Source organism: Cyrtonyx montezumae, unplaced genomic scaffold, assembly GCF_038088225.1.
Source record: "Cyrtonyx montezumae isolate F1298 unplaced genomic scaffold, pur_monq_1.0 scaffold_17, whole genome shotgun sequence".
NCBI classification, from domain to species: Eukaryota; Metazoa; Chordata; class Aves; order Galliformes; family Odontophoridae; genus Cyrtonyx; species Cyrtonyx montezumae.
The window spans coordinates 1,622,430-1,648,864 of NW_027071903.1; the positions used below are offsets into that span (position 1 = coordinate 1,622,430).

The 26,435-nt window shown below is 38.0% G+C and overlaps 1 protein-coding gene across 1 annotated transcript in view; it reads right to left on the minus strand.

Moving 5' to 3' along the window:
* The window catches only part of PLCG2 (phospholipase C gamma 2), a 45,733-nt gene that overhangs the window by 9,876 nt on the left and 9,422 nt on the right, over positions 1–26,435 (minus strand). Inside the window, exons 2-24 of the mRNA XM_065733105.1 lie at positions 24,254–24,394; positions 23,066–23,159; positions 21,555–21,602; positions 19,099–19,183; positions 18,574–18,657; positions 17,311–17,354; positions 16,073–16,145; positions 14,865–14,966; positions 14,575–14,693; positions 14,058–14,143; positions 13,414–13,534; positions 11,939–12,107; positions 9,220–9,324; positions 8,942–9,031; positions 8,394–8,572; positions 7,407–7,607; positions 6,042–6,161; positions 4,951–5,131; positions 3,948–4,016; positions 2,954–3,063; positions 2,044–2,140; positions 1,576–1,642; positions 1,125–1,282 (exon numbers count right to left, since the gene is read on the minus strand). Of these exons, the coding sequence (XP_065589177.1) occupies positions 1,125–1,282; positions 1,576–1,642; positions 2,044–2,140; positions 2,954–3,063; positions 3,948–4,016; positions 4,951–5,131; positions 6,042–6,161; positions 7,407–7,607; positions 8,394–8,572; positions 8,942–9,031; positions 9,220–9,324; positions 11,939–12,107; positions 13,414–13,534; positions 14,058–14,143; positions 14,575–14,693; positions 14,865–14,966; positions 16,073–16,145; positions 17,311–17,354; positions 18,574–18,657; positions 19,099–19,183; positions 21,555–21,602; positions 23,066–23,159; positions 24,254–24,394 (2,543 nt within the window). The remainder of the gene's footprint in view (positions 1–1,124; positions 1,283–1,575; positions 1,643–2,043; positions 2,141–2,953; positions 3,064–3,947; positions 4,017–4,950; positions 5,132–6,041; positions 6,162–7,406; positions 7,608–8,393; positions 8,573–8,941; positions 9,032–9,219; positions 9,325–11,938; positions 12,108–13,413; positions 13,535–14,057; positions 14,144–14,574; positions 14,694–14,864; positions 14,967–16,072; positions 16,146–17,310; positions 17,355–18,573; positions 18,658–19,098; positions 19,184–21,554; positions 21,603–23,065; positions 23,160–24,253; positions 24,395–26,435) is intronic.

Sequence of the window (26,435 nt, forward strand, 5' to 3'; positions counted from 1 at the left end):
GGAGGAATACAGCATTAAGAACTGAAAAGACTTGGAAAAACAAACAAACCTGTAAACACAAACGCCATCGTACTTAGTGATTTACCAGTTTCCCAGACATACCTCAACAGTATGCAGTGCTCCATACAGCAGAGGAGCAATTCCAGATGCCTTGAGCTCACTTTTAGACATGCTAGAGATACCCAGCCAGGAGAGCTAGTAATGAACAATGCATCTTGTATATGTATTGCTCATTGTATATACCCTTTTATATACAATGTGCACATCCCCAGAATAATCTGCAAACGTGTCTGTGCCATAGTGCAGCATTAGACTTTTTCCTTCCCCAAAATTTAGACTGTTAATTGTACTGGCAAAGGCGGCCTTTCCTTGCCTTATTCCTCTCCCCATGCTGCAAGGATTTCAAGAGGCTACACTGAGAAAGCCTCCTGACTGACAGAAATGAGTTTAAAGCATCTTTGAATGCAGGCTGTTTAATACTTCCCATACAGAGGGAGAGAAAGCTGCCAAGCTCCTGAAGAGCCATTGATGTGCTATGAAAAACATCCCTTTTAGAAACACTTCTTCTAGGTCAGGTTTCTCTTTTTTCTCATTTTTATTTCTAAATGAAAGCTTGGCATAAGAACCACATCTCTCCTCCCACAACAACAGCTCCTGCTGTTTCTTCCCTTGCTGAATTTGCTGCCCCCTCTGTTTGAGGCACCAACTTGCTTGCTATCGATGGGATTTTGATGACCTTCAGAACATTGCCATTCCAGTGGAAAGATAAACAGCACAAGCCAATGCAATACTGAAAAATACTTTCCATCATTCATAATACCTACTCAATAATAAAGAGCAGAAACAGCAGAGGAAGCAGTATTCCTAAGCATGGTCAACACAAGGGCATTTTGGCTATGTCAAAGACTTCTTAAATACTAAAAGAGACAACAGGGAAGTAAATCAATACAGAATCAGAGCAGGAAAAAGAAGAGCTGAAGGATGTTTTTAAGAGGCAATAGTAGTACAGGCACATAGATTAGGTATGTAGTTTAGCAAGGTTTAGCAGTATGAAAACAAATCCTATTGCAAACGTATAGCAGTACATATTAAAAACCATTAAAGGGGTATATTTTTAACAATACCTCTTCTGCAGTTTTCCATGTGATTTCACGGACGCTTTGGTACCACTCAAACAGTTCTTCTACTTTATCAGTTGCAAATTCAACACACGGATCTTCTGGATTCTTAGGTTCCAAAATGAAGACAAATGGCTTTTTGTGTTTCCCTTGTGGCATTTTCACTGTTAGGTAAGTAGCAAGAAGTTTACACTAAAATCCAGAAATTCTGCTAAGCTGTCACCGTTGACTTGACGTAACAGCTAGTGGCCAAGTCCTGGTCTCTTACAGGGCTGAACAATTAGTCTCAGAACATTCTATAATATAATTCTATAATATTAATAGTACTCACTATATTAATAAAAATAGTTTTGAAAACCAAGTATTTTACACTAAACACAAAAGATCCTCCTCAGCACAGAAAGTTCAGGAGTCAACAGGAAGTACATGCAGATAGTACAAATCAGGAAGTACATACCAACATTGTAGGTATTCAGTACCAGTATACCATGACACAGAGAACCTAGTGGATTGTCCTCAATAATCTGTGAAAAACACAAGATACAGCTGTCACTCAGCTTTCTTGAGTGAATACACATAGAATATTAACAAATAATAACTAAACACCACTAAATCTAATTACACTGAGTTTCAGGCACATTATTGCTTAGATAAGCTACCTGAAATAAAAATCTGTACTAGTGTAATATACAGGAAAACACTATCACCTCCTAAAATCCAAACAAATCAGTTATCTTCTTGAGTAGCTTTCCTTGATGGACATCCTGACAAAAACGCTTGACAGCACAAACAACAGCAAAGAACACATTCATTTCTTTATTCTGCATTCTCTTAAACACAACATTTCAAGTCCATAAAACCAGATTTCCACTTCCAGCAGGCAGTATGTTCTAGGGAAACACAGCAGACAAACCTTAAACCTCACCTGGCTTTCAAGCTCAGCAGAATTATCAGATGACATGTCTTCAACATAATTAGATGGAAAATAGTGTTGGATTTTTTCTCCATAATCCCCCTTCCACCTGAATTGAAAAAGAGAAGCACAAACAGAGGGGAAAAAACAACAGTTTAAGTGTTTCAACAGGCCATTAATGGAGAAATGATTTCACAATTCTATGAAATAATCCTCAAGAAAATGGTCATTAATACCCAACAACAGTTTCTCTAGTTGGCAATCACCAAAAATATAAGTGATGAAGTAGTTGCAAGTTCTAACAAAGTGATCATTAACTGTAGTAACAGATCATTTTAGAGGGATTACAGTAACTGTATACTGCAATTAATGACTTAAGAGGCATTTTCCCCCTCCAGTACTAAAAATACTATTACGTGGTTGATTGCCCTGCAGAAACTACAGGGAAATATTAGATTCCCAAGCAATCTGCAAACCAGCTAAGAAAAAAAAATGCTTATGAAAGGAAACTACACAGACAACTAAATAAAATGGACTTCATTCTTGAGAAGAACTAAACAGAGCAAAAGAAACACACCAGTGATGATAACAGTAATAGATGCATGACTCCTCGAAACACACAAGTGTTAAGGAAGTATTAAAGCAGTAAAGGAAAAACAGGGAATACACTGGCATAATGAAGGTTCTGCAAGCTGAGGTTAGTTCTGTAGGGCCAAACAATGTAAAAGACACAACAGGAGACTTGATCTGAGGACTTTGGGTTTCATTTAGTATACCACCATTAACATATATAAGGCCACAGTTAATACACAGCAATCAGACAATCAGGTGAAGATTTAAAAACCTGCAACCCAAAGCTTTATCTTTTTCTCCTATTCAGTTAGTCACTAGAAGTTTTCCTATGAGGAATCTCTGTCCTTACCAGCCTCCAGTTTCCTTTATGACATTATGAATTAGAGCTCCTCGGCAGAAGCTCAATTCATCACTTCGTTTGGCTCTGTAGTCATATAAGGCTTTCACTGTTCTCTGAGGCTTTAAGAGAAACAAAGCAAACAGGTCATCCAGGGGGACAGGTCATAAAATGATCAATAATGCAATTTTATTTTTTTTAGGAGGTGGAGGAGAGGGTGGAATTGGATCCTTTTTTTGTTGTTTTTGTTATGAAGCTCAGAAAATGAAGTACTAAAGTTCCATAGTGACATCTATTGTTGGAAGCAAGTAATGCTACTTAACTGCTATTTTTCTAGTATCAGCTTGGAAAAAAAATGTTTTGTTTGTTTTTTTGTAGGAAAAAAGAAGTGAAGTGTCAATCTTCTATCATCACTACAAGTATTCTGTGCAGCTGGAGCTGGAGTCAGTTAGAGCTTCCACTTCCAAACCACATCAGCTATCCTGCTGCTCACGGCTCCTTTAGGGAGGCATCTACTTTCAGTAGGACAAATAATTGCTTTAACTTGAATTTATTAGTACTCAAATTCTTCAGTAGCAATGTAAATTCATTAGCCAAAAAGACTAAAAGAAAATTATAGCCACTGAATTAACCAACAGGTGAGCTTCTTATGAGAATCAAAAAGTAGGGGACCCTAACAAGAATTAGAGATATGGAAATGTTTGCTGTGCCACTATTATTCAGTTATTCCCCAAAACTTAATAAGCACATATAACAAATCCAGACACCTCCACAGACTAAATAGCAAGAAGTGCCTGAATTCCCAATATGGGTGAATCAGGATTTTGAGGAGATACTGGAAAAAAGTCACAACATACAAAAGTTCACAGTCCAGTCCCCCATAAATCAAGCTGCCTAACACTTTCAGTTAACTTTTTCATTACTGCTCACAAGAAATCAACAAACAATTCTCATCATTTTCAGGAGTAAAAGAGAAAATATGAAGGCCATCTGTCCTAAAGCATACCACTGTAGGGGTGATTTCACTGGGCTCCACGTACATCTTGACATCATAAAGAGAGTTTATATCTTTTTCCTACAAATGAGAAAAAGGAAAGAAGGTCAATTACAGTAATCAAAGATTAGAGAAATACCTTTTGACATTACAGATGCAAACTGAAGATCATAATATAGGTGTCTGGCCTCCCTCCTCATTTCTGTAGTTGAGCACAGCTGAACAGCAACATTAACAAAAATTATGAGGTCTACAATTTTTTCTGCTCCTTTTACTGTCTCCAAAAGAAACAGAAAAAAACCAGACTTGAATTTCCTGAAAGACAGCAAATTTGTTTTTTTCCTACAGCTTCTAACAGCCATACATTTGAAAACAGAAGGAATCATCTCAGGCTTTTTGAAAAATCAGTTACCTGTTTAAAGCTCTCTCATCATGAAATACACCCATCCAGAAAGTAGGCATCTATCCAAAGCTAATTATTTAGTTAGTGAACAGACAGGTATCTCCAGGGAAAATTTTCTCACACTTATCACAAAGAGTGAGCTTCAGAGGTACCTCTCAATTTTTACCACAAAAGACAGCAGGACACCACCCTGGGACAGCTCCAAAACAGTAAAGTAAATGCTACTGTCTGTCCAGGATGACAGGCACAGCAGAATCTGCCATTTCTTTCTGATCTTTAAGATCTCTGCCTACTCCAGAAACAGAAGAGAGAGCCAACTGCAGGTGAGGCTATTATCAAAAACAGAGCAATGATCATCTACTTCATGGAGCAGCTTTTCTAATCAAGTCATGAGGAAAGCAAAAGCTGTCCTGTTAACAAAGATGAAGCTTTTTCCTTCACGTGTCTCAAAAACCTTGTGAGAAGTCAGCATAAGTATCTTGATTTCACAGGCTGCTTAAGCTTTCCTGAAGGACGTCCATCACAGCCAGAACCAAACCCAGCTCCACCAGACCCAGACTTGGGACTCCACCTGCTAAAGTACTTGGCGCTCATACAAAGGGCATCACTTACTGTGCTGTAGCGCTCCAGCAGCTCCTCAGTCACAGGGTAACGCAATTTCATTTTCCTGTACAGAGGGTGCTTCTCATAGTATGTTACCAGCTCCACTAAACTCTCAAAGTAGGCTGATGTTCCAAGCACAAAATGGCGACCTTCTTGCTGAATTCGGAAGTGCTTCACCTTCCCCTCAGCTCTGTGAAACAAGTGCAAGTGCTGTAAAAGGCACTGGTACTTGGCACAGTGAAAGCACCAGCGCTGCAAAGTAGACCAAAATTGCTTTATGCATCTTAATCACGTGAAACAGATTCTCCCTCTTCCAAAGCATCTTTTATTCAAATAGAACTCCATTTGCCTGATTTAATTCCCAAAAAGATATTCTGACTTTTCTACAATGTACAGGGCCTTGGGAAAAATCCATGTTTTTACCTAGATTAAATTTCCCTATTACATTCCTCTTCACAGGGGTATTCTGCCACTTTCATACTAACATAAATGTCTTGAATCAGACTGAGAGTCCCGTCGGAATCCCCTGCTGCTGATCTGCTGCTGTCCCTAAGCAACGAGTCAAACTCACCTCAAACACAATTTGATTTGAAGGCACAATGGAGAATATAGTAATTCTATACATTTTATTAATGTTGTTATAGGCACCAGAGTTTCAAAAATATTTTCCCTGGCAATAAAAGCCTACAAATAAATAGAAAACAGTGCTGTTTTGACAGAATCCAAACAGATTTTAGTCAGTAAGATGACAGGATGGAATTTCCAGAGGATAAAGACCTAGAATTACTGCTGAACCAGCACCAGAAAGAAATTCAAAACATCACTCTGTTGCAGGGAACATCAAGGAGGTAAAGAAGGGTCACGCACAGCTGCAGTGGAAAAAAGGGACAGCTGAAGCCCAAATATTTCTGTAAAATTATAAAGGTTTATCCCACTGGCAATTTACTGTTGTTACTATACAAATCGACCATACTGATTACTCAAAATTTGAATGCATGACTTTATGATTCAAAAAAGACTATTTTTAATTGAGGAAAAAAAAACAACATATGTAACAGCATTGGCTACTAGATAATGTATTCATATCTGACTTCTCTTACCTGAAAGTCATGGCAAATGAACCAGGCTCATCTCTCTTTCTAATTAGAAAGGCTCCATCTCGAGGAATTCGCATCAGCATGTCTTCTGCCTCTCCTCGACTCAAGTTGCTATAGTACCAACTAAAACAATCAGAAATCAAAACGGACAAAGGATTACTGAGCTTGTCAAATGTAATTCAGTAACACTAACAGGCAGCATTACTAACAAGAGAATCTCTAGGGCTACAAGAAAAATTATGTATTCAATTTTCCACACCTTGCCACCTACAACAGCATCTTATTTCAAAATACTTCAACACAACAGCTCGTTTTGGATTAAACCATGAAGAATATGGCAGAATACCTTGTCTCCCTGCAATGATAAAACATAAACAAGCATTTCTTCCCAAAACAAAGTCACTGAATTCTACTTCTCATCTGCCATTCGGTTTTCAGTGACTACACTCACAGTTTTGACACAGTATTTTCCTTTATCTGCATTTGGGCCTCTCCTTAAACCTACTACTTGTCTCTAAAAGACAGAGACACAGGGTTTAACAGACAGACCACTCAGTGGATAAGGGATTGGCTCAATGATTGCATTTGAAAAGCTACCCAATGTTCAAGTGGAGACCAGCAACAAGTGATATCCCTCAGGGATCAGCACCAGGAGTAGCATTGTTTAACATGATGGTTGGTGACATGGACAGTGGGATTGAGAAGCTTAAAGGCATAGATCTGTATTTCTCAAATAAGGGAGAATTCTCTTTTCTGATTGCAGAGAAAACAGATAAAAGGGCAGTGATGAGAGCATTCTCCCATCAAACAAGAGCAAGCTCTGCCCAGAATCTTTTATCAGGCTAATAACAGCTGGAAATAAACATCAATCTACACTACTTCTAATGAGCATGGGATCAAGCCAGCCTAATCAACTCTGACAAGGGTCAGCTGGAATTAAGGATTAGGGAAAGGTAACAGTTGGGCTCGCTGCCCCAGTGATAAGAGTTGCCAGATGGCAAAGAACAGTTGCGATATCACAGTCAACTACTAAATATTTAACCCAACCCAACAGACACTATAAATTGCTAAGCAGAGAAGGAAGAGACTACATGCTTCCACAGCAATACAGTTCTCACTGATTTTTCCAGCTGTTGTTAGTTAAACTTCTTTCCCGGTGACTGCCCTGTTTCACCAGGTTCTGATGAAGTCAGTGATCTTATTCACTATCTCTAAAGGAGGCTTACTCCTCTAACATCCATGAACAAGCAACACTCAAGTGTGCTCTTGAATCTGGAGAATTTTCTAAGCAAAAATCCAAGATCATACAAGAAATGCAAAATACCCTGTAACATAACAGCCCCACTGCTTGCCTTCTGTTGTACATACTCTTTATTTTCATGAGGGCTGGGATTAGGCACAGCATCAGTCAAACGCAGCTCAAATTCAGCACATCTCAAGTGGACCTCCTTGTAGTGTTGAATGAGATCATAGATGCTATCAAAAGTGACATTGTCTGTCAGGTAGTATTTCACAGTGTCCCCATCAGTTGAAGAACGGATACGGCAGTGCTGGACTCTACCTGATCTCCTGAAAAGGCAAAGAGTAGGATAAGAGTAAATGAAAGGCGTTATTAACAGCTTTTACTCTTCTTAAGTATTTCCTAACCCATTAATAGGTATCTATTCTCAGATAAACCTGAGAAAAGGCAAGAAATATGTATTATCTCATAAAACAACTGAAGTAGCAACAGCTACAAAAATCCTGACAAGTGTTATCACAATCTCCAAAACATGATTTTTCAGTACAGAGTGGTTCAAAATGTGGCAAACACTCCCTCCAAAATTTACTCTGACAACCCTGATGGGCAAAGTCAAAAAAAAAAAACACACAATCAAAAAACCAACAAACTACTATGGAGAATTATTATTTTCCCTCAAGGGGATTCTGTCATCAAAAAGATAAATCTCTGCTAATAAACACCAAGAGCACGGAAACGATGGATCAGTGTAGAAACTTTTAATTTATCCCAAAACTTAAAGATCAAGTTTTGTCCCGTTCATGGAAGAGGTAACAAACCCTGCATCCTGACAGAAGACTAGCAATGTGAGAAAAGGTAAAGGATGTCAAACTAGCCAGTCCCCTCTTGATAACTGAACCCCTTCAAGTAGTGCCTGCTCTGCCAACAGGCTCTACTCACTGAATCAATGTTCAATGTAGAAAATAGTCTTTCAGTCCAACCAGTACCATTCTAATGAATAAAGCTTCTTATTTTTACTTCCTCTCAGATACAAATGCATACTTACAAGATATATTTTTATGCGATGCGATATGATAAACAAAATTAATATAAAGTTTTTATGACAATCACCATACCAGAATGACAAGGTGCAATCATTAGGGAAAGCCTCGCTTTCCCTAACTAGGAATGTCCCATCCTTGCCACCCATTTCAGCACAATATTCTTGGAGCAGCTTCTCAGCAGTTGTTCTCCCCTCTTTCATTTTTCCATGGAACCATTTCTCTTTTAAGTGTAGGTCAGTATTTTTTACCTCCTAGACCAGAAAAATATGGATTTTTATTGTCCACTTCTAATTAATAACACTTAGCCAAAGACATAAGAATTTAAACTGTCAGTAGACACATCAGTATTAAAACTTAACTATCAAAATCACTTTTCATTGTCTTTGTACTCATTGTTGTATGTCCTCAATTAGCCAAGGGAAAAATATATAATTTTTAATGAAAAACAGAGATAACTGGAGTACCTTGGCAAAGATCCCTTTTTAAAAACTATCTGTAGATACACACGTTATCAGATACAGGTTCTCTCTAATTTCAATAATGTCAACATAAAAATATACATCTGTAAACAATAAAATGAGAGATTAGAAAGAACACAAGCAATACAAAACAGCCGTCACCTTCGATGAATCCTCATCAGCATTCTGTTCTATAACATCACTGAACGAAAGCTTTCCATCAGCAATAGCACAGTAGTGCCGAGTCCATTCCTAAAAGTTGAGAGAGATTAAAACTATTAAAATAAAATAAGATTCAGACTCTAAAGGACAACTTCCAACACTAAACAGATTTACCTTCAATCACACATCATGAACTGAGCATGCAAACGTTAAGAAAACTCATGAATGCTTCCCTCTGGTATTACACAGCATAGTAGCAAACATCATATAAGCTATACCTGTTCTATTGCATCCCACATGTAAAGTTCTCCTTGTTGCTTTTTTTCTTCTTTCTTGTCTTCTAGGTTGACATCAATGTCTCCCTTTGGCCCCAGTTTTTTGTGCTGAAAAGAAAAAAAATATATAGCGTATAAATACAGTCATACAGAATGCATGCAAAATCAATCACACAATCTCAGTGTACTCAGTATTACTGGAAGTACATCTCTCCTTTGTTCAGCTTTCTTCTGGTATTATCAGAACAGCAGCTGTTCAACAAAGCTTTATGTAACAGTAGTGGAATTTATCTTTGAGATTTAAATCTCAAAGCAAGAATTTAAAAGATAGTACAGGTATCATTCAAGCAATGAACAGTTTGATAAGCTTAAAATTCTTTAGGGGACACTTGCATAACAAGAAATAAGGACAAGATAAGAGATTCTGAATAGATCAGGAAATGAGGAACAAAAACAAAACAGTAACAACAACCATAAGAAATTAAATGAAGTACACTCTCCTAGAACAAAAATTAAAGGAAGTTAAATATTTTATGGAAAGGGGATAAGTTCTACTTTCTTCTCCTCCTTGCCAGCTAAATCCTAGTCTATGGAGCACACTACAACTCCAGTGCAGAAAGAGGTAAACCCAGTGAAGACCCAAGTAGTGCTACACAATTTAGCCACAATTCAGCAGTATAAAGAATAACAAGAAGAGTAAGTCACTGCAAGGTCAGAAACAGCACCAGTGCTTGTAAGAGCTGGGGGAAGACAGCTCTCAGTTCATAGCTGCTAAAGTTCATGCTGTTTTTGTGCAGCACACAATTTGGCTGACAGAAAAGCACAAGCCAGTACCCTTGAGAAGTATTTCACATCCAACTCCTGCTATATACACATAGAAAAAAGTCCTCAGTTACAATGAAAAATGATGACACAACGATTTAGACAATCCCAAAGCAGCAATGAAAAGCTTATGACAGGGCATGACAGGAAAAAGAAAAAAGCAATCAAATACAGCCCACAGAGCAAATCCTTGTAGAAAAGGTTGAACAGATGAAACTGCAATAGCTGGACTACTCTGAAAGAAGACTGTAAAAGAAGGAATAAGGCTGGCCACAAAAGAAAAGAAAAAAAAAACAAAAAAAAGAACAAAAAAAACCCCATGTATACATACATACATAAAAGAACAGTTCTTGCTGTAACTTCCCTGATTTCATTCTTGTAAGAACATTCTTTCTTAAAAAGTACATTAGAAATGTTGTAAGAGATCAGTGTTCTTTCATGTATACTATTTAACTACACGCTGAAACAATACAGTGCAACCTATGTTGAAGGGCAAGGCTCAGCAATACCTACCTTAAATGGGCTCATGAAAAACACCAGCTCAAGGGACTAAAGATAATATCAAATACTTAAACTGTAGTTAATGATAGGATTAATCCTCTCATAGCTAGTAGTTCTCAAATACATTCAGTTCTGTAAACTTTACTACAGGAAGATTTCAACTTAACAGGCTTATCTGAAAAATCCCACAGGCCCTTACAGCAGAATTGGCTCTGTTTACTGACAACATTTGCCAGTCAAACAACACAACCAGCTTACTGACAGGTGCTGATCTATTTATAAAAGCTCTTTAATGCTGTTTTAGAGAGGTAAGAATGATATGGATGTTCTCATGCAAAGTTTGAAATTCCCCTTAAATCAGATCTGTCATGTTATTTATTCATGTGCTTATACAATTCCCTCCTACACTTTGAGTGGTAATAAAAGTCAGTTTAGAGAACAAAAAAAAAAAGGAGAAAAAACTAAACACGTAAGTTTTCTACTTCCTGCTCTTGTGCATCTCAGAGTGGTGTGCTAGCATTTCCAGTCCTACTTTAAAGAACTATATGTTTATATTCATCTACCCTTATTTCTTCTGACCTGCAGTGCAATACACGTGATGTAGTATGGTGACAAAAGCTGGAAAACAAAAACACAGGTAAAAAGCATTTTTTATTTTATTGAAAAGATCAAGAGCAGCCTCCAGATTATCCACTTAATTTTGCCTTTCAAAAAAAATAATTCTCTTGCAGTTCCAATCCAAGAAGACTTCTTTCAGTTCTGTCCCTCGTGCTGTTGCACATGAGTACCAAGTAAACCATCTGCATTGTCTAGCAGGTAAGACACCCTCACAGTGAATGCCTTCCAACAGAAGCATTGCAGTCTTTCAGAAGTGGCTCACTAAACTGCATATGTAAATCAAACTGAGTTAGTAAATGCCAATCAATTTTTGCAGTTTGCAAAGTAAGCAATCCTGACAGCTTTTGTCAGCAGCCTGCAAGTGCTTTGGGTTTCACGTGAAGGTCAGGCATTCTTTGGAAAAAACAGCTAATGTTAAGCCTACTTTCTATTCAAGAACATACTTTCAATATTTTAAGCCCATCACTAATTGTTTAAGAAGCCCATGATGAGTCTCTGCAGCAATGATCTCTTGCTAAAATTTAACAGTGACATTTCGGAAGGTGGAAGACCTTTAGAAAAGAGCTGACATTCCATCTTGCACTTAAATTATCAATATCTGTTGCAAAGAAAACTAATAGCAAGCACTCTAGCATGCATTTTTACAGAACTCCATACAATACAGCAAATCAGAATGGTGACTCTTTGTCTCTTCAACAGAAACCAACAGTTAAGCTGTGCTGGCTCCAGCTCGTCTTCCAAAGTACTTTACCTACTAGCACACAGTACCACAACAACTCACCTTGATGACAATTTTTTCTTTCAGCTGCGTTGGTGATGGTAGCTGATCTGCACTAGCTTCGACAGGTTTCATTAAAAGCTGATCTCCAAATACCTCCTTGAACACTTTGGCCATGTGTCGTTGCTGTTCCACACTACAGTGCTCTTCAATTGATAGAATGACTGGGTATCTTTTAAGAAAACAGATACAAATGAAGCCGTTCTTTTTGCTTCAACTGACAAGGCAAGGAAAACACCAACCTATCTCAACTCTCTCTCAAATATAAAGAAAATATTTAAAGCAAACAAGATGACAAAAGGAGCAGTTACACATACAACTGATAATGTCAGGAGGGACCTCTGGATACCACCTAGACCAAACCCCTTCTTTGGGAACTAAGTTAGATCAGACTGCTCAAAGCATTGACCAAACAAGTTTTCAACAGCTGCAAGGAGAAATATTTCTTAGCACCAGAAGACAGCAATTCAAGTCTTTCTCATTAATCTCGTCTCCAAAATAAACAAACTTAGTTCTGTGACCCTCCCCTTGGATAGCATGTGCTCTGACTCTACTATGGAAAACTAAGGCAAAGAAGGCATAGAGTACTTCAGCCTTCTCCATAAGTCTCCTGTCTAATTCAGCAGAAGGCTCAGTTCTCTTAATCCTCCTTTTGTTGCAGTTCTACTTGTAGAAATTTTTCTTGTCCTTCACATTTCTCAGCACTTTAATCTCCAAAAGGGTTTTGGCTTTTCTAATTCTGACCCTGCACATTTGGGAAATATTTTGATATTCCTCCTGAGAAGCCTAACCCATATGTATGTGGGGAAAGTATCACGCTTAATCCACCATTCTATTGGTTTGATTAAACCAACTGGCACTATGGTTTTCATTAACACAAGTATGCCTGTCATGTTTAAGAAAATAAACCTAATCCTCTGTGTCCAGTTAGTAAAGAGTAAAACCAGGGATGTCAGTCTCCTATCTCATTCCCAATTGCTGGGTAGTGATTTTCTTGTTAAGGACATCTCAGCACCAGGTTTAGAAGAAGGGCTGAGGGGGAGGTGCAGATTTGAACTCATTCTGCCAATTCTATGAAGCATTCTATGAATTCTAAGATCTTCCCTACAACAAGAATATCAACCCAATAGATAAATAGCTTGCCACTTCTCATTTTATAGTTTTTTGTCTGTTTAAAACACACTAATCAGAATTTGAAGTTTCACAACTCACTTCAGTAGAAGATGACCTAAGCAAGGAGATAGGGATCCCTTTAAGGTAGTCCCTAACAGCAAACCTTTATGTAGCAACAGTTTTTCTCTATATATTATATAAATCTATATATTAAAAAATAAACATAAAAAAATCCATGTTTGACAATAAAGATGATGATTAGGATTTCATTCTTTCCTTTTTTTTTCTTTAAATCACAGGCAAAAAAAAGTTAAGGAAATTCTAAGCATTCAAGACCAACTTAAGGAAAATAAATCAAAGCTTACTCAGATGTTACAAAGGCATGATCTTTGATTGCCTGTACTACATCATCGAATTTGATCTTTGTTGTCCGTGTCCATCCATGGTAAATGATGGGCTTCCCATCAGGACCATCCCAGCAGTCCACTAAGAAAGACAAGCAGTAGAAAAATGAAGACTCCAAGCAGTAAAAAAAAACAGAATGCACATCCAGTCCTTCAGAGAGTTTCATAATAAAATATTCTATTAAATGAATTTATCCTTCTCAGAGAGGAAATTAAGTTCACTTCAATAAGAGCACTACGGAGAAAATAAAATCCAGTATTTTCACAAAGCATTACTACCTGGGAATCTGGAAAAAACAAATTCAGGCAGCTAACCTGTCTTTTTACTAGATTACATTGATATTCCATGCAGAAATACATCAATTTAAACAGTCCTTCTTGGAATTGCAAGAGAAGAAGGAACCAAACAACTAAACAGGGTAATAGTGAGACATAATAAAAAACAACATATGGAATGGGTGTTTGTCATGGTAACTAACTTCAATTTAGAAGAAAAAAACCCACCTAGTTCTTTATTTCAATTCTTTTTTCCTTGTTAGTAAACAAGGGAAGCAGTGTTTACCAGGAGAATACGTTATAAACCACTCCACAAACTCATTACTTACACTCAATACATCGGCATCCCATCCTAAGGCATCTGATGTAAGCTTCTGTGGACGATTCACTTCGAAGCTGGTCTCCTGTCAGATATCTAAGGAATAAGAGAAAATTGCAGAGAAGATGGGCAATTTTCAGTCAGTTCCCACTCAATCACTGGGTAACGGTGCTTTTCTCTGTTATGAAGGCACTATGCTGATTTCATTGACTTTAAAAAATTAAAAAAAAAAAACAAACACTTGCTACGGAAGAACTGGATTTGAGTCTGAGCTCAAGGCTTATTTTGTAACAGGATTCAGGGTTTTTGCAGCAGAGGTCGTTACATCCCAAAATCTACATAAGATAATAAGAGAAGAGGAGAAAGGAATCCCAGAAGCAGTCTTTGCCACTTTTACATCACGCTTTAGGAAGATCTCACACAACCAGTGTATTTCTGGATATCATAATTTAAAAGTTTTACTTTCTTCTAACACGTGCCAAGTCCACTTGAATGGGGGACAGACAGTGGGACTTCTGGTAACTTACGTGTTATGAGAGGAAGAAATCCAGTAGTGGGACAAAGGATTATTCATGTCCTGCACATCTATGGTATCATATTTCTCATCCCAAATACTGTTTTCTTTTGCAAAAAGGTAAGTAAGGAACTAAAATACAAAGAGAGACAGAATTGAAACATTTTGACCATATGAGACTAAAAGAGATCCAACAATGCAGCAGAAGCATCCTAAAGGATCTTTCAACCCATTAAGAAACCAAGAGCTAGCAGTGAAAGAAAAACGTTCGTAAGGAACTACTAGAAAGTATAATCATCTTACCTCATCAACAAAGAGGAAGGGTTCAGCAGTTTCTCTCATAGTGTCATCAACAAACTCAGTCATTCGTTCTCGGACTTTACTCAGATCTTGTGCCCAAGATTCCTTCAGATAATAACAATAAAGTAAAAAAGCTTCAGGTGTGGTGATCTGCTATATAAAATCTAATAAATACCAGAGAGGTCTACAGATAGACATTAACCACTCTGTCAGCTATCTCATTGCCAATACATTTTGTCTAAAGAGCTTCCTCTATGATGCTTAAGAGGGAAAAAGTTTTCCAGTCAAGTACATTTATACAGATTGAAGGCCCATACGCTGCACACTACATCCATATATATATACACGAAAAGGTGGCCTCCTTTGAGTTTATGCCTTAACAATATCTTTTCACTTCTAAGTGCAATCTGAATGCCCTTTTAACACAGTGAAATAAGAGAAAAAGAAAGTAGCAACTTCATACAGAAAGTGTACCTCTCACTTTTCAATCATACTTGCAAACCTGGAATTCAGCAGTACCACACTATGTAAAAGGCATTGGGATTGAGAACTGGAAAGTGGATAGATTCCAACAGTAGTCTCAGACTCACTTCACTGTATCCTTTTGTGAATGTCTAGCCCCAAAGATAGGCCTGCAGACTGAATTATGATTTTTCTTCCACAGTGTCTGTGCTAAATAAGATCACAGAAGACTATGAAGACAGATCCAATCCCTGCCTCCATCGTTATCCGCTTGCTGGAATTGAACATCTGACTAGCCTCATTCAAAAGAAAATTAACTTGAATGTAAGCAGTCAGCTCAGCTTTTTATTTAAGAGCTGACAAAATGGGGCCATGGACAAGGTAATACCCCTGATGTATCTACAGTGACAGCTGTAACTGGGTCAGGCTATCATGCAGTGTTTATTTCAAAACTTTTCTGTTTATTACGTGACTAAATGGAGACCTGCTCAAACCGCTGCCCTAATTTATCCTGCCTCTTTTCCTACAGTGTACCTTTAGAGTCTTAATATGGAGAAATAAAAGTTCTCATGAAGTTCAATAGCAACGAAAGAGGAAAAAAATGTCCAAGACCTAGAATTTTATTTATGTCAGTGGCAATACTATAACATAACCTTTCTGTGGTTTGTTTTTGTTGATCTTAAAGCTACATGTAATTCTGTGAGACAACATCAAGAAAAAAATAACTGACAATTCTGTAACTTTCCCACCTGCTGCTCATGTAGAAGAAACCTCTGAAAGTCATGGAGATGAACTGCTGAAGCATCTGGACGGTCAGTATTACTTTAGAAAAACAAACAAACAAACAAAAACAGCGAGAGTAAGAAAGGAAAAGTAAAGCTAAAGAAACAACAGAAAAAATGTCATAAAATGTTAGAGCAGAAGATGACAGGGATTTATACTTTGCATTTGCAGTATAAATGTCCAAGTAAGACTAAGAAACTTTTTACAACTGCAAGGGAATTTACATTAGGTTTCTAATGTTGTATTATCTAATCACTGTATTTTTGAGCTTTAAACCTCCTGGATTTTTGATATATTCTTTATAGTGATTCACTAGGAAAAGTACTGAATCTCTGTTTGTCTTTTTGTAGCAAATGAACAGCATTCATATCACAGGGGTTTTGTTAAGTCTGAGGTATACAGAGAGTTCATTATTTTAAATTCTCACAGAGCCCCACTTCCATAAATAACTCCTTCTATATTATTCAGATGATCCACTGCAATAGATAAAATCTTCTTGAAAAATGAGGCAAGATGCAACTACACTGACAGAAAGTAACACAGCTGCTTCGTCTTTTGCAGGACACAGATGTTGCATCATCTGGTACTCATCCCTGAGATACCTGTGGTTTTAAGCAGTCACACCAAGTTAAATTCACACAGCATGACCAAGGACTAAGGAAATACACAGTATAACTAGAGCAAACTTTTAAAGCAAATTCCTTCTTCTGTTGTTGTAACATTCAAAGCTAAGATAAACTGGTTTAATTCATGATCAAAATACTATCAGTACCTGATATCTCTCTTTCTTGCTGTATGTATCTTACTAAACTTTCCAAGTCCACCACGTGAAAGTTGCAGAAACTGTTAGTGTCAGCATTCTGCTTGAATCCAGGCAAAGCCTGTGCACCACACCTCACCAGACTAAAGTTTTTCCAGCAATTGTCCTTAACAAGTTCCATTCTGTTTTAAGTAAAATCTGAAGGTGGGTCAATTTGCTTGTTCATGTCCATGCCATTTTTTCTATCCAGTAGGTAAAAAACATTTACCAAATAGTATCCAGAATGTACTTCCATGATAAATTCACCTTTCTGAATACAATGAGATCTTTCCTTTTCACTTACTAAAGCATACAAACAAAAAACAGTGATATAATTAAAAGAAAATCTTGCAGCACTGCAACCACACATAAATTTGGTCAAATAATACAAACAAGGAGTCTCACCCAAGAATGAACACAGAGGAATCCTTTTTGAATTCATCAAGAATCTTTAAAAAAAAAAAATAGGGTGGGGAGAGAGAGGAGGTAAGGAGGTAAGATAAAGAAAAGTAAGAGAATGTGCTGTTTTCTATTTAATTCCATCCAAAGTGGACAGTTGCGAATCAGGCCTCTCAATGTGAAAGCAGCAGAACACTTGCCATTTTGCAGCAGCAAACTTGCTATTGATAAAGCACCTTACACACAATCAGTCAATTTTCTGGGGAGCTTTTATTGCTCTATATCCCACATAAAATTGAACTGCGTATCTTCCATCATATTTATCCATTTGAATGTAAAATCTATTCTGTTTCCAGCTTGGAGCAACCTAGTAAGAGATCACAGAAAACTCAGCAGCTGACTCGTAGTAGTTATTGAACTAACTGAGGTGTTTCTTTGAAATGATCCACAAGGGATGATTACCAGAGTCTAAGGATGTCACATAACCTCCTTATTCTCTGTTTAACTCTTCAGCTTTCTACTTGAGCTAAGTAACCAGATTTTCATGACCAAAACCTGAACCCCAGAGGTAAACAGAGATTATTAAGCCAAACTAATTTCAGCATCTCTTTTAAGCAGCACTTAAGGAAGCACTACTGCCAAAAGGAAACAGCACCAATTTTCACAGTGAAGTTTCTGTTTTAACAAATGTAATTTGAATCAACAATATGCACATCATCAATAAAGATGTGTGCAAGTAATTTCAAATCACCTGTCTTCACAGTTACAAGTTCCTAACTTTCAGAGGCACTAAAATATATGCAGGTTTCACCAGGCTTATCAAACCACGCAGGTAACAAAAGAAAACTAAAGTCAGGCAGTCATTCCACTGCCTGAAGCACATCATGCTCTGCACTCATTGCTTGTCATTTCTGAGCATGAGACAATGAGAGTAATACCCATTACTTGATATTCAGGATACATCCCAGTGATTTACAGAATGCTATGGTGCAAAATTAATAGAAGTATGAAAAAAAAAATCATTGCATCTATCAGTGGAGAGATTAAGCAAGCTCAATATGGAGAGATTCTATTTACAAAAAAAATCTCAGAAGAAAAGTTATTCCTAGAAATGCCATTACTCATATGCTTTAGCCAATTGCTGATGGTGAATGTTGCCTGTACATCAGGCACAGTGCTATAAAGCTCTGCTGTTGCAAGAATAGCATTCCCTCTTAATTCTGATTGATCATATTAACACTGTGAAGGCTACTTATTAAAAAAACGTACCGATTTCTGTTGTTCAAACATGATCTTTTTGTAGAACAAATGAAATTGCTCAAAACTAAGCTCTTCCTTGTGAGCGCCTATTTCCTACAACAGAAAGTTGCATGTAGTGAATTGAGAGTTCCATGAAATGCATTTGCACAGCGTACAAGTTATCTCTACTTCAGCCACCACCACCACACACACTGAATTCCATTCTGACTCCATTTGTTTTACGTTTGGGGGTTATTACTTTTTAATACTGGGGGGAAGAGGGGTGTTGTTGGTTTGGGGCCTTTTTGTTTTGTACCCTGACATTTGGTTTTGTACCCTTACTGAGAATGGAGTAGCATCTGTGAAGAGAGTGAAGTTACATCTGTATTTTCTTATAACCTTACATGCAGGCAAAGTCGAACTTAGAAATTAATGAAAATAATGCATTTCTTTGTAAACAGTAATAAATATACGCAGACATACACAAAGTAACCTGAACAGAAATATCAGCATCTATCAGGGATACAAAACAGATTTAACTTAACAGGTTATTACCGCAAATTTATCCTTCAAGAACTTCATGCTGCTCACTTTGAAGTTTACTTGGGGAAGGACAGCTTTCAGCTCTCTAAGACTGATACTGAAAAATAGAAAATATAGGAAAAAACAAACAAACAATAAAACAATTATGTTGTATCTAGCCAGCTACCAATATATTTTTATAAACACTAAAATGTTACTGTCATAACATTTTTCGTAGGACTCATCTTTTTGTAATTCCTATAATCATAACACCTATACAGTGAGGACAAACACAGTGCTTACACACACAGAACTGTGAATAGATCATTTTTAAAAATGGTGGAGGAAACAGTGAGACCTCATCCACCCAGCAGCACCAAGTTGATACACCAGATAAGCCATCCCCTGCAGCTCCATTTCAATGGCCTGCTACTCTACTGGAGAGCAAAGAACACAAATTAAATCTCAGAGCTTCATACTCTGGGTAGGCACTGGTATGAGGCCCCAAGGAGGTCACAGCAGTAAAATGGGACATATGAAGGGCACAAGGGTACATCCCAGACTGGAAGATGAACAGAATAAAGACTCATAGCAGCAAACTGAAGCAGTGAAGAGATGGGAACGCAAAAACATCTATGGATGCTACAGCCAGTGCTCACAAGACATTAATGCAACACTGACAGTGCCCAAGGAAACAAAGCTAAAGAGGTCTGCGTTGAAGCCCAGTGCAATTCATAATCCATTAACTCCATGAAAACACAGGATCAGAACAGAGTCACTCGAAAGAAACCAGCATGTAGCACCTAGATGAAATAACAATTCGACTCTGAAGCAGCTGCCCTGTGAGAGATCCTCATCTCCATTGTGCAGAAAGGAAAAGGGGCAAAGCAAGAAGGAACTTAGAAAAAATCTATGCCAAAGCCAGATTAGAAGTCAGGAAATTCCTGGCTTTCTGCCCTGTCGCCAGACCTCTGGAAAAAAACCACTCCTTTTAGGAGCAAGAACGAACACTCCACTTGCAACCCAAATACCAAGAACAAGTGATTTCCTCTGGCTGAACAAGCACAAGCCAAAACAAAGACCTGAGGATTCATCACTACTGGCAAAAACGCAGTGCACTAAACAGGACTTGCCTGGAAGCCTAACCTTTACAATTAACCTCCCTAGAAACTGCAGCACTAAACAAAATGAAAACTCAGCTCATACTCCTTTCCTGAAATTCTCTAAAAGATTGAATCATCTAACAGGAGAACAAAGAACTGCCCTCTCCACCTGCAATCCCCCTTGATGCTCAGCAGACTGCCTTGTAGTGATGAAACAACGCTTAAGCACCAAGTGAAACCTCTTCAGCAGGCATACTGTTTGAACAGCTTCTGTACCTTAACATTTGCTTTGCTTTTATGATCCCCCCTCCCAAACACCTCAACTGCAAGCTGCTTTTATAAAAGTCATCAGGAGGTGTACACCAGCATCCAGTCAAGGACCTTCACTGTCGGTCAGGTTTGAAAACACCATTCCTCAAACTGTGTTCTGGTTCACACTGAAGCCAGCTGCACAACACCACAGGCTGTCTTCAGAACGGTGTTATTTCCTGCAGTAACAGCCTTATTCACACAATGAAACATCATGCTTTATTTTGTTTTAAGGAAAAGGTCTAAATGAGAGGAAACGCATGTTCTTTTCCAGACTTGGAAAAGAAATGAACATTACAAAGCAAAACCATGGTAATATAATATATGTGGGAGAAAAAGGGTTAATGTCCTTCCCAGTGTTCCACATTTTCTGGCAACTTTAACCAGAAGCACGCAGCTGAATACATTTAGAAAGTTCCCTCTGTTGTGCAAAACTGCAAACCTACTGCTCCCACAAAGCTGAAACAAGGTACTGAAACTCAAATATATAAAGCACATAGGAACCTACAGCCCAGGGGGCTTTTTTCACATGAGAAGCATCAGTGATTCTTTGGCTTTGGCCTATCTGAATACACGGCAACGACACAAATCCAGGTAGCCAGCTCAAGTGCACAAAAACTTCACTCAACACATGAACAAACATTTCTGTCCTCATTCCAAATAACTAACTTAGTTTCCTTCTGTGGCAAACCATGCTGCTGGGGTCCAATTTGGCTATCAAAGGGTAAAGACACTTGTAAAGCAAGCAACCTAGCAAACCTGCACAGCTGAGCTCTATCACTACACAGAAAGAATGGGGGAAGGTGATAACCTTCCCTTATTCAAGCAAAATAATTCTAGGCTAAAGGCAAAAGCATTCATTTCTCATCATTCGTTTCCTCATGTTACATACATAAATACATAGTGTTGCATTTAGCAATTTGCAAGGCAAAACTCAAGTTGTTAAAGCAACAACAAATACCATTTCCAGGGATGTCACGCTTTTAATCTCTGGCAAAGAAATTTTTCTCTCTTCACTCTACGTTACAGCCTACAATAAAAGTTCATTAAAAACAAACTGAACATAGAGTTTCTTACCTATTTCTTCTAGTCTGATCAACAGAATAGATCTGCTTTCTCAGCCAGCTTGGGGAAAAGGAGGAAGAAAGGGGGAAAATAAATTTAATCAGAGATTAATAAAGAAAATATAACATATGAAATATCAAAATCTGGAGATAAAATTCAACAGAAGTATTTAAAATTCAGAAAACATATGTATTTTGATAAAGCAAAGATAGTTTCAGCATAGCATCCAAGCTCTCAGTTTTGTAACTTTATTTGTAAACATTTATGTTTTTACTACTTAATATTGCATTTTAAAAGCACATAATACAGGAAAGGGGAGGGTGTGTACTGTGCAGAAGAACAAACAAACAGAAATTACAAACATGTAATTTGCTACAGTGGGCCAAGACTTCAGCTAACCTAAACTAGAGTTACTTCATTAAGTCAATGATTTATGACAGCTGAGGCTCCTGACTCAAAGTTCTGCTAACATGCATAAAAATTAAAAGCAGGGGGAAGGGAGGAGGAGGAGCTCAGAGAACATTTAAGAAAAGCCTCATAGGAATGCATGTTAGCCTTAGCTGACCAGCAAAATACTGTTAGCAGTATTAATAGTAAATATCTACACACTCAACTTATCTATAGGTTGCTCACAGCATGTCAGTGTCAAGCTTATCCTCAGTTCTCTAAGGATATCACTTTGTCCACTTCACAAACAGACTGAAATCTAGCAGCACTTTTGTATATCAGCTCTCTGCAGTACCATACAATAAAGGGAGAAAGAAGTGAATACTTTCTCCCCAAGTGGAATTGCAACCCAGGTAAAGACAACATCAATGTCAGTGCAGCAATTTGGTTAGGTAGATTTGGAGGACAGTATATCTCTAAAACAGGTAACAGTGACTCATCCCAAACAGAGAAGTCAGCAGTGATGAACAGCAATCAAGTGCAGAGACAGCATTAGAAGCTTGTCAACAAAATTCACATTCTGAACATAAGTAGTTTTAAGTGTGACATCTTCAGAAGCATTAAGGGTGCAATTTCACCATCACACTGGAGGCTGCTAAAAGGCAAGCCTTTAAGATGTTCGTTTGCAGCCCATCTCTCCAAGTGAACTGTTCACAAAGCTGTATGACACAATGGTGTCAATGGGAGGAATGACAAAAGCATGTGTGTGAATAGTTGGGACACAGGAGCTGCAACACACACATCTACTAGACCAAGCCTATTGTAACTGCAAAATGTGAATTGTCCATCAATTAGAACAGATGATCTTGGGATTTCATTCAGAGATTTTGAATGTGTCTGTGGCATACAGAACAAGGTAAACTGCAGGACCACAACAGCGATTCCAGAACTCGTATATAGAAAAACAGGCATGTATGTCACCTTATTCTATCATCAACTAACAGGAAAGTTGTTGTTTCTTAAGGTAACTTGCCAGTTACCTCATATCTTGCCCCTTAAAAACTTCTTTCATATGTTTTCTCCATTAAATTCCAAATAAATGTTAAGTCTTGCAAAGTGAAAAAATGTCTGCTTACCTCTCAGTGATAGCAGGTGTGGGAGCTCTCATGACCTCTTGATACAAGATATTCAAGCCACACAACCATTTATCAGCATCATCTTTAGAGTCAGCTGAAAAAAAAATAATACGCTGTGAGAAAGTAGAACATAACTTGTGAAATCTAGCTAAACCCCAGTACACAGAGCTGCAGGTCAACCTTTCTTATTGACAAATCTTTGCATAGCTTCATGTTGCTAATTCTAGAACTAATAATACACAGCACATTTTCTCAGACCTTATCCAACAAAGCTAGTTCTCAGACCTTATCCAACAAAGCTAGTTCTCAGACCTTATCCAACAAAGGTAAAATGATCTGGAATTAATTATCTATTACACTGGATTTGTCACAAGCAGTCTTTAGCTTCCAGCACATCAGACTGGAAAGGTTTCCAGAGCTGCAATCAAGTGACCCGCACCACACAAACTAAACTACAACTTCATTTTCAAATTAGCCTGCACTAGCTCATAGACAATTGTCAGTTTCTGCGATACAGACTTAATTTAACTCTATGGGTATTGTTTCCAGAGTTATTTGGCCATACTGAAAATGCCAGGGCAATATTCTGGCCATGTTAAAGATGAGAGCAAATCCCTTGCTGACTTTAAAGAGGACAACATCATCCCTGCTCCTCAGCACTGAAAACTTTACAGGAGAGATTTAACGAGCAGTTTTTCTTGATACAGTTGATTGAACAAAATCAGAAACTATGCTAAAAACCTCCAGTATATGTGTCAATGTGATTTCAGGAAGTGATATATTAATGAAAACAAATAACGTGTCTCTTAGTATATATTAGCACTTTAACAGTAGCTCTCTTCTGATGAACAACAAGCACTAACATTCCTCAAACATGCAGAGGTGTTGGCTGTTACTGTGCAAGACAGACTGTGGCAACTGACTCACGTACTACATCCACAAGTTATACAACTGTTCTGTTTAGACAATATAAGGAAAAGTCTCATACAATAAACTTTGACAGCAAAACATTACAAATGCGTCAGCTCACACGTTCAGGAGCCAAGTAAAAGGGTTCAGGTTTTAAGCATTTGATACACTCCTGAAGTCAAAAATTGTAATATTCTTTGCATTACCATTCCATTAGTGTATTTGATTGTTCAGTAGTTTGGTTTAAAGAGGAAACGAAGAAGAAAAAAGAAAGTTTACCTGCTAAACTTAAGGTATTGAGGACAAACTGGGTACCATAAAAAATAGTGAAGCAGTGTTCTTCTCTGTGTTTTGCTTTGCATCGTTCAAAGTCCTTTGAATTCTTTCCTGGACGAATTTCTTTTATTTCCATCAGATCCACTGAAAGGAAACAACAGGCAGTCAGTCAGCAGAACTGCACTTACCATCCAGCAGAGCCTGAAACAACAAGCCAAAAAACTCAAAACATGCATACACATATAATATATGTATATCGTTATATTTGGTTATATGACAAGAAAGGCACATTGCACCAGCATGCAATCCACAAATTAATGACTCAGTGTATTACTGACCAGGCAACAACAGCAGAGAAAGACTAAAAGAAGACGAAAAATAACTTCTCCTGTTTTTATCATATGACTATCACTGACTACCAATGGACAAAGTTCATACATACAGTCCCTTTGGGGTACAGAGGACATTTTCACAAATGGCATTTATACTGAACAAGAAATCTCCAACTTTTAACTGTTCAGAGACAGAGGAATGATACAGGTTCTAATTTACCTATGTAAAAAGTATGCATCACAACTTAAAAAGTCAGCTTGCTTCAGTACACCTGCTAGCACATTAAAGAGGTGTATCTGACACCCTCCAGAAAGTGAAGAGAAAATGCAGCCTAATAATTAAAGCTCAACATAACCTGTTGTAGCACCTTCATCTTGCTTAGGGCATAGCCAAATGGGAACAATGCATGAAGCACACATTTTCTCAAGTCAGCTCCCTTTCTGTCCAACCCTTGTTATCCTGCCAGCATAAGAGTAGTGAGATAGCACTGAAATAGAAATATGTGTAGTCTCAAGATAAGATACTTATTAAAAAACTGAGGAAGTGGTTTGTTCTGCCTGTGAACTAGACAAACAAGTGGCTCTTCCCAGTACTGGACAGTCTTGAGTTATGAGCTACAGAATGAAGAAAAACATTTCATGGCTGTTCTTGAAATGTGTTTATCTGAAGTAGCAGGATCCAAGGAAAATAACTGAGGGCTTCTGTTCATGCATTTAGGAACTCCATAAAATAAAAAGCAAGTTTTAACTGAGCACTTCATCACAGTTATTAACACATAACAAAAAGGAAACTCAGCTGCCAACAGGGTGGGGGAGCTGAACATGGGTTAAAGCTTTGGCCCATTCTCACTGGGTTTCTATGAAGCCAGTGTGAAAAGGGACACAAGCAAGGATGTCCATCAACAGAATGCTGATAATGAAGCATTCATTAACTCTATTTTTTATTCTTTACGAAGCACCCCAGGCCAAACTTCCCACCTAACACTCCTCATTCTTTGTCATTAACAACTTCTCTTGGGAAAACAGGACCTCAAATGCCAACCTAAATTATCCTTAAGACACAGGCATCTCTCTTGAAGTTAATTTTCCTAGTTAACTACCTTCAAAATAGAGCGCAGCTAACATCTCAACCTCTTCAGTCACTCTTTCAAACTAGTAGACCATCTAATATCTGGAAGGCCAAAAGCCCTAAGTTTAAGTGTAACCTTCTAAAATAAATTCATGGCATAAGCACAAATGATCCACAACCAGAAGCTCTTACTGATGACTCAAATCCTCTGACAGTCTTACTTAGGTCCCCAGCAGCATATCTGGATGTGCATCCCAAAATGCCATCTGAAAAAGATAGGCTAAGCCCACCCAATCACATTCATCACTCAGGATGCAAAGAAAGAAAGTACCTTGTACACCACAATAACCAACAAGGGACTGTACACCACACAGGCTGATGCTGATAATGGGCAAGAACAACATCAGGTACGTTTTCTTTCCCTTCCACTAACAAATCGCTGCTGAGAAACAGCTTTAACTTGAAAGCAAAGTGCACCTTCCATTTCACACTCCCATAAATCCACGCAGACAAAACACCACACCACAAAGAACCCCTCAAAGCATAAACCATAACAGCCATAGAATGGTTTCACAATCTGCACTGCTGTCATTTCAAGCGGCTCTTACCTCATCCAGACCTCCGAAACAAACACGCAGCCTTGCTTAATGTCTTCCCTCGGTTACACATGCATTCACTACACTCCTTTGCTTTGCATTACAACCTTTTAGCCCTACCACCTATGCTCTTGTGTGAATGTATGTGTATATACATACGTGCACAAAGATATCTGCACTCACAGCTT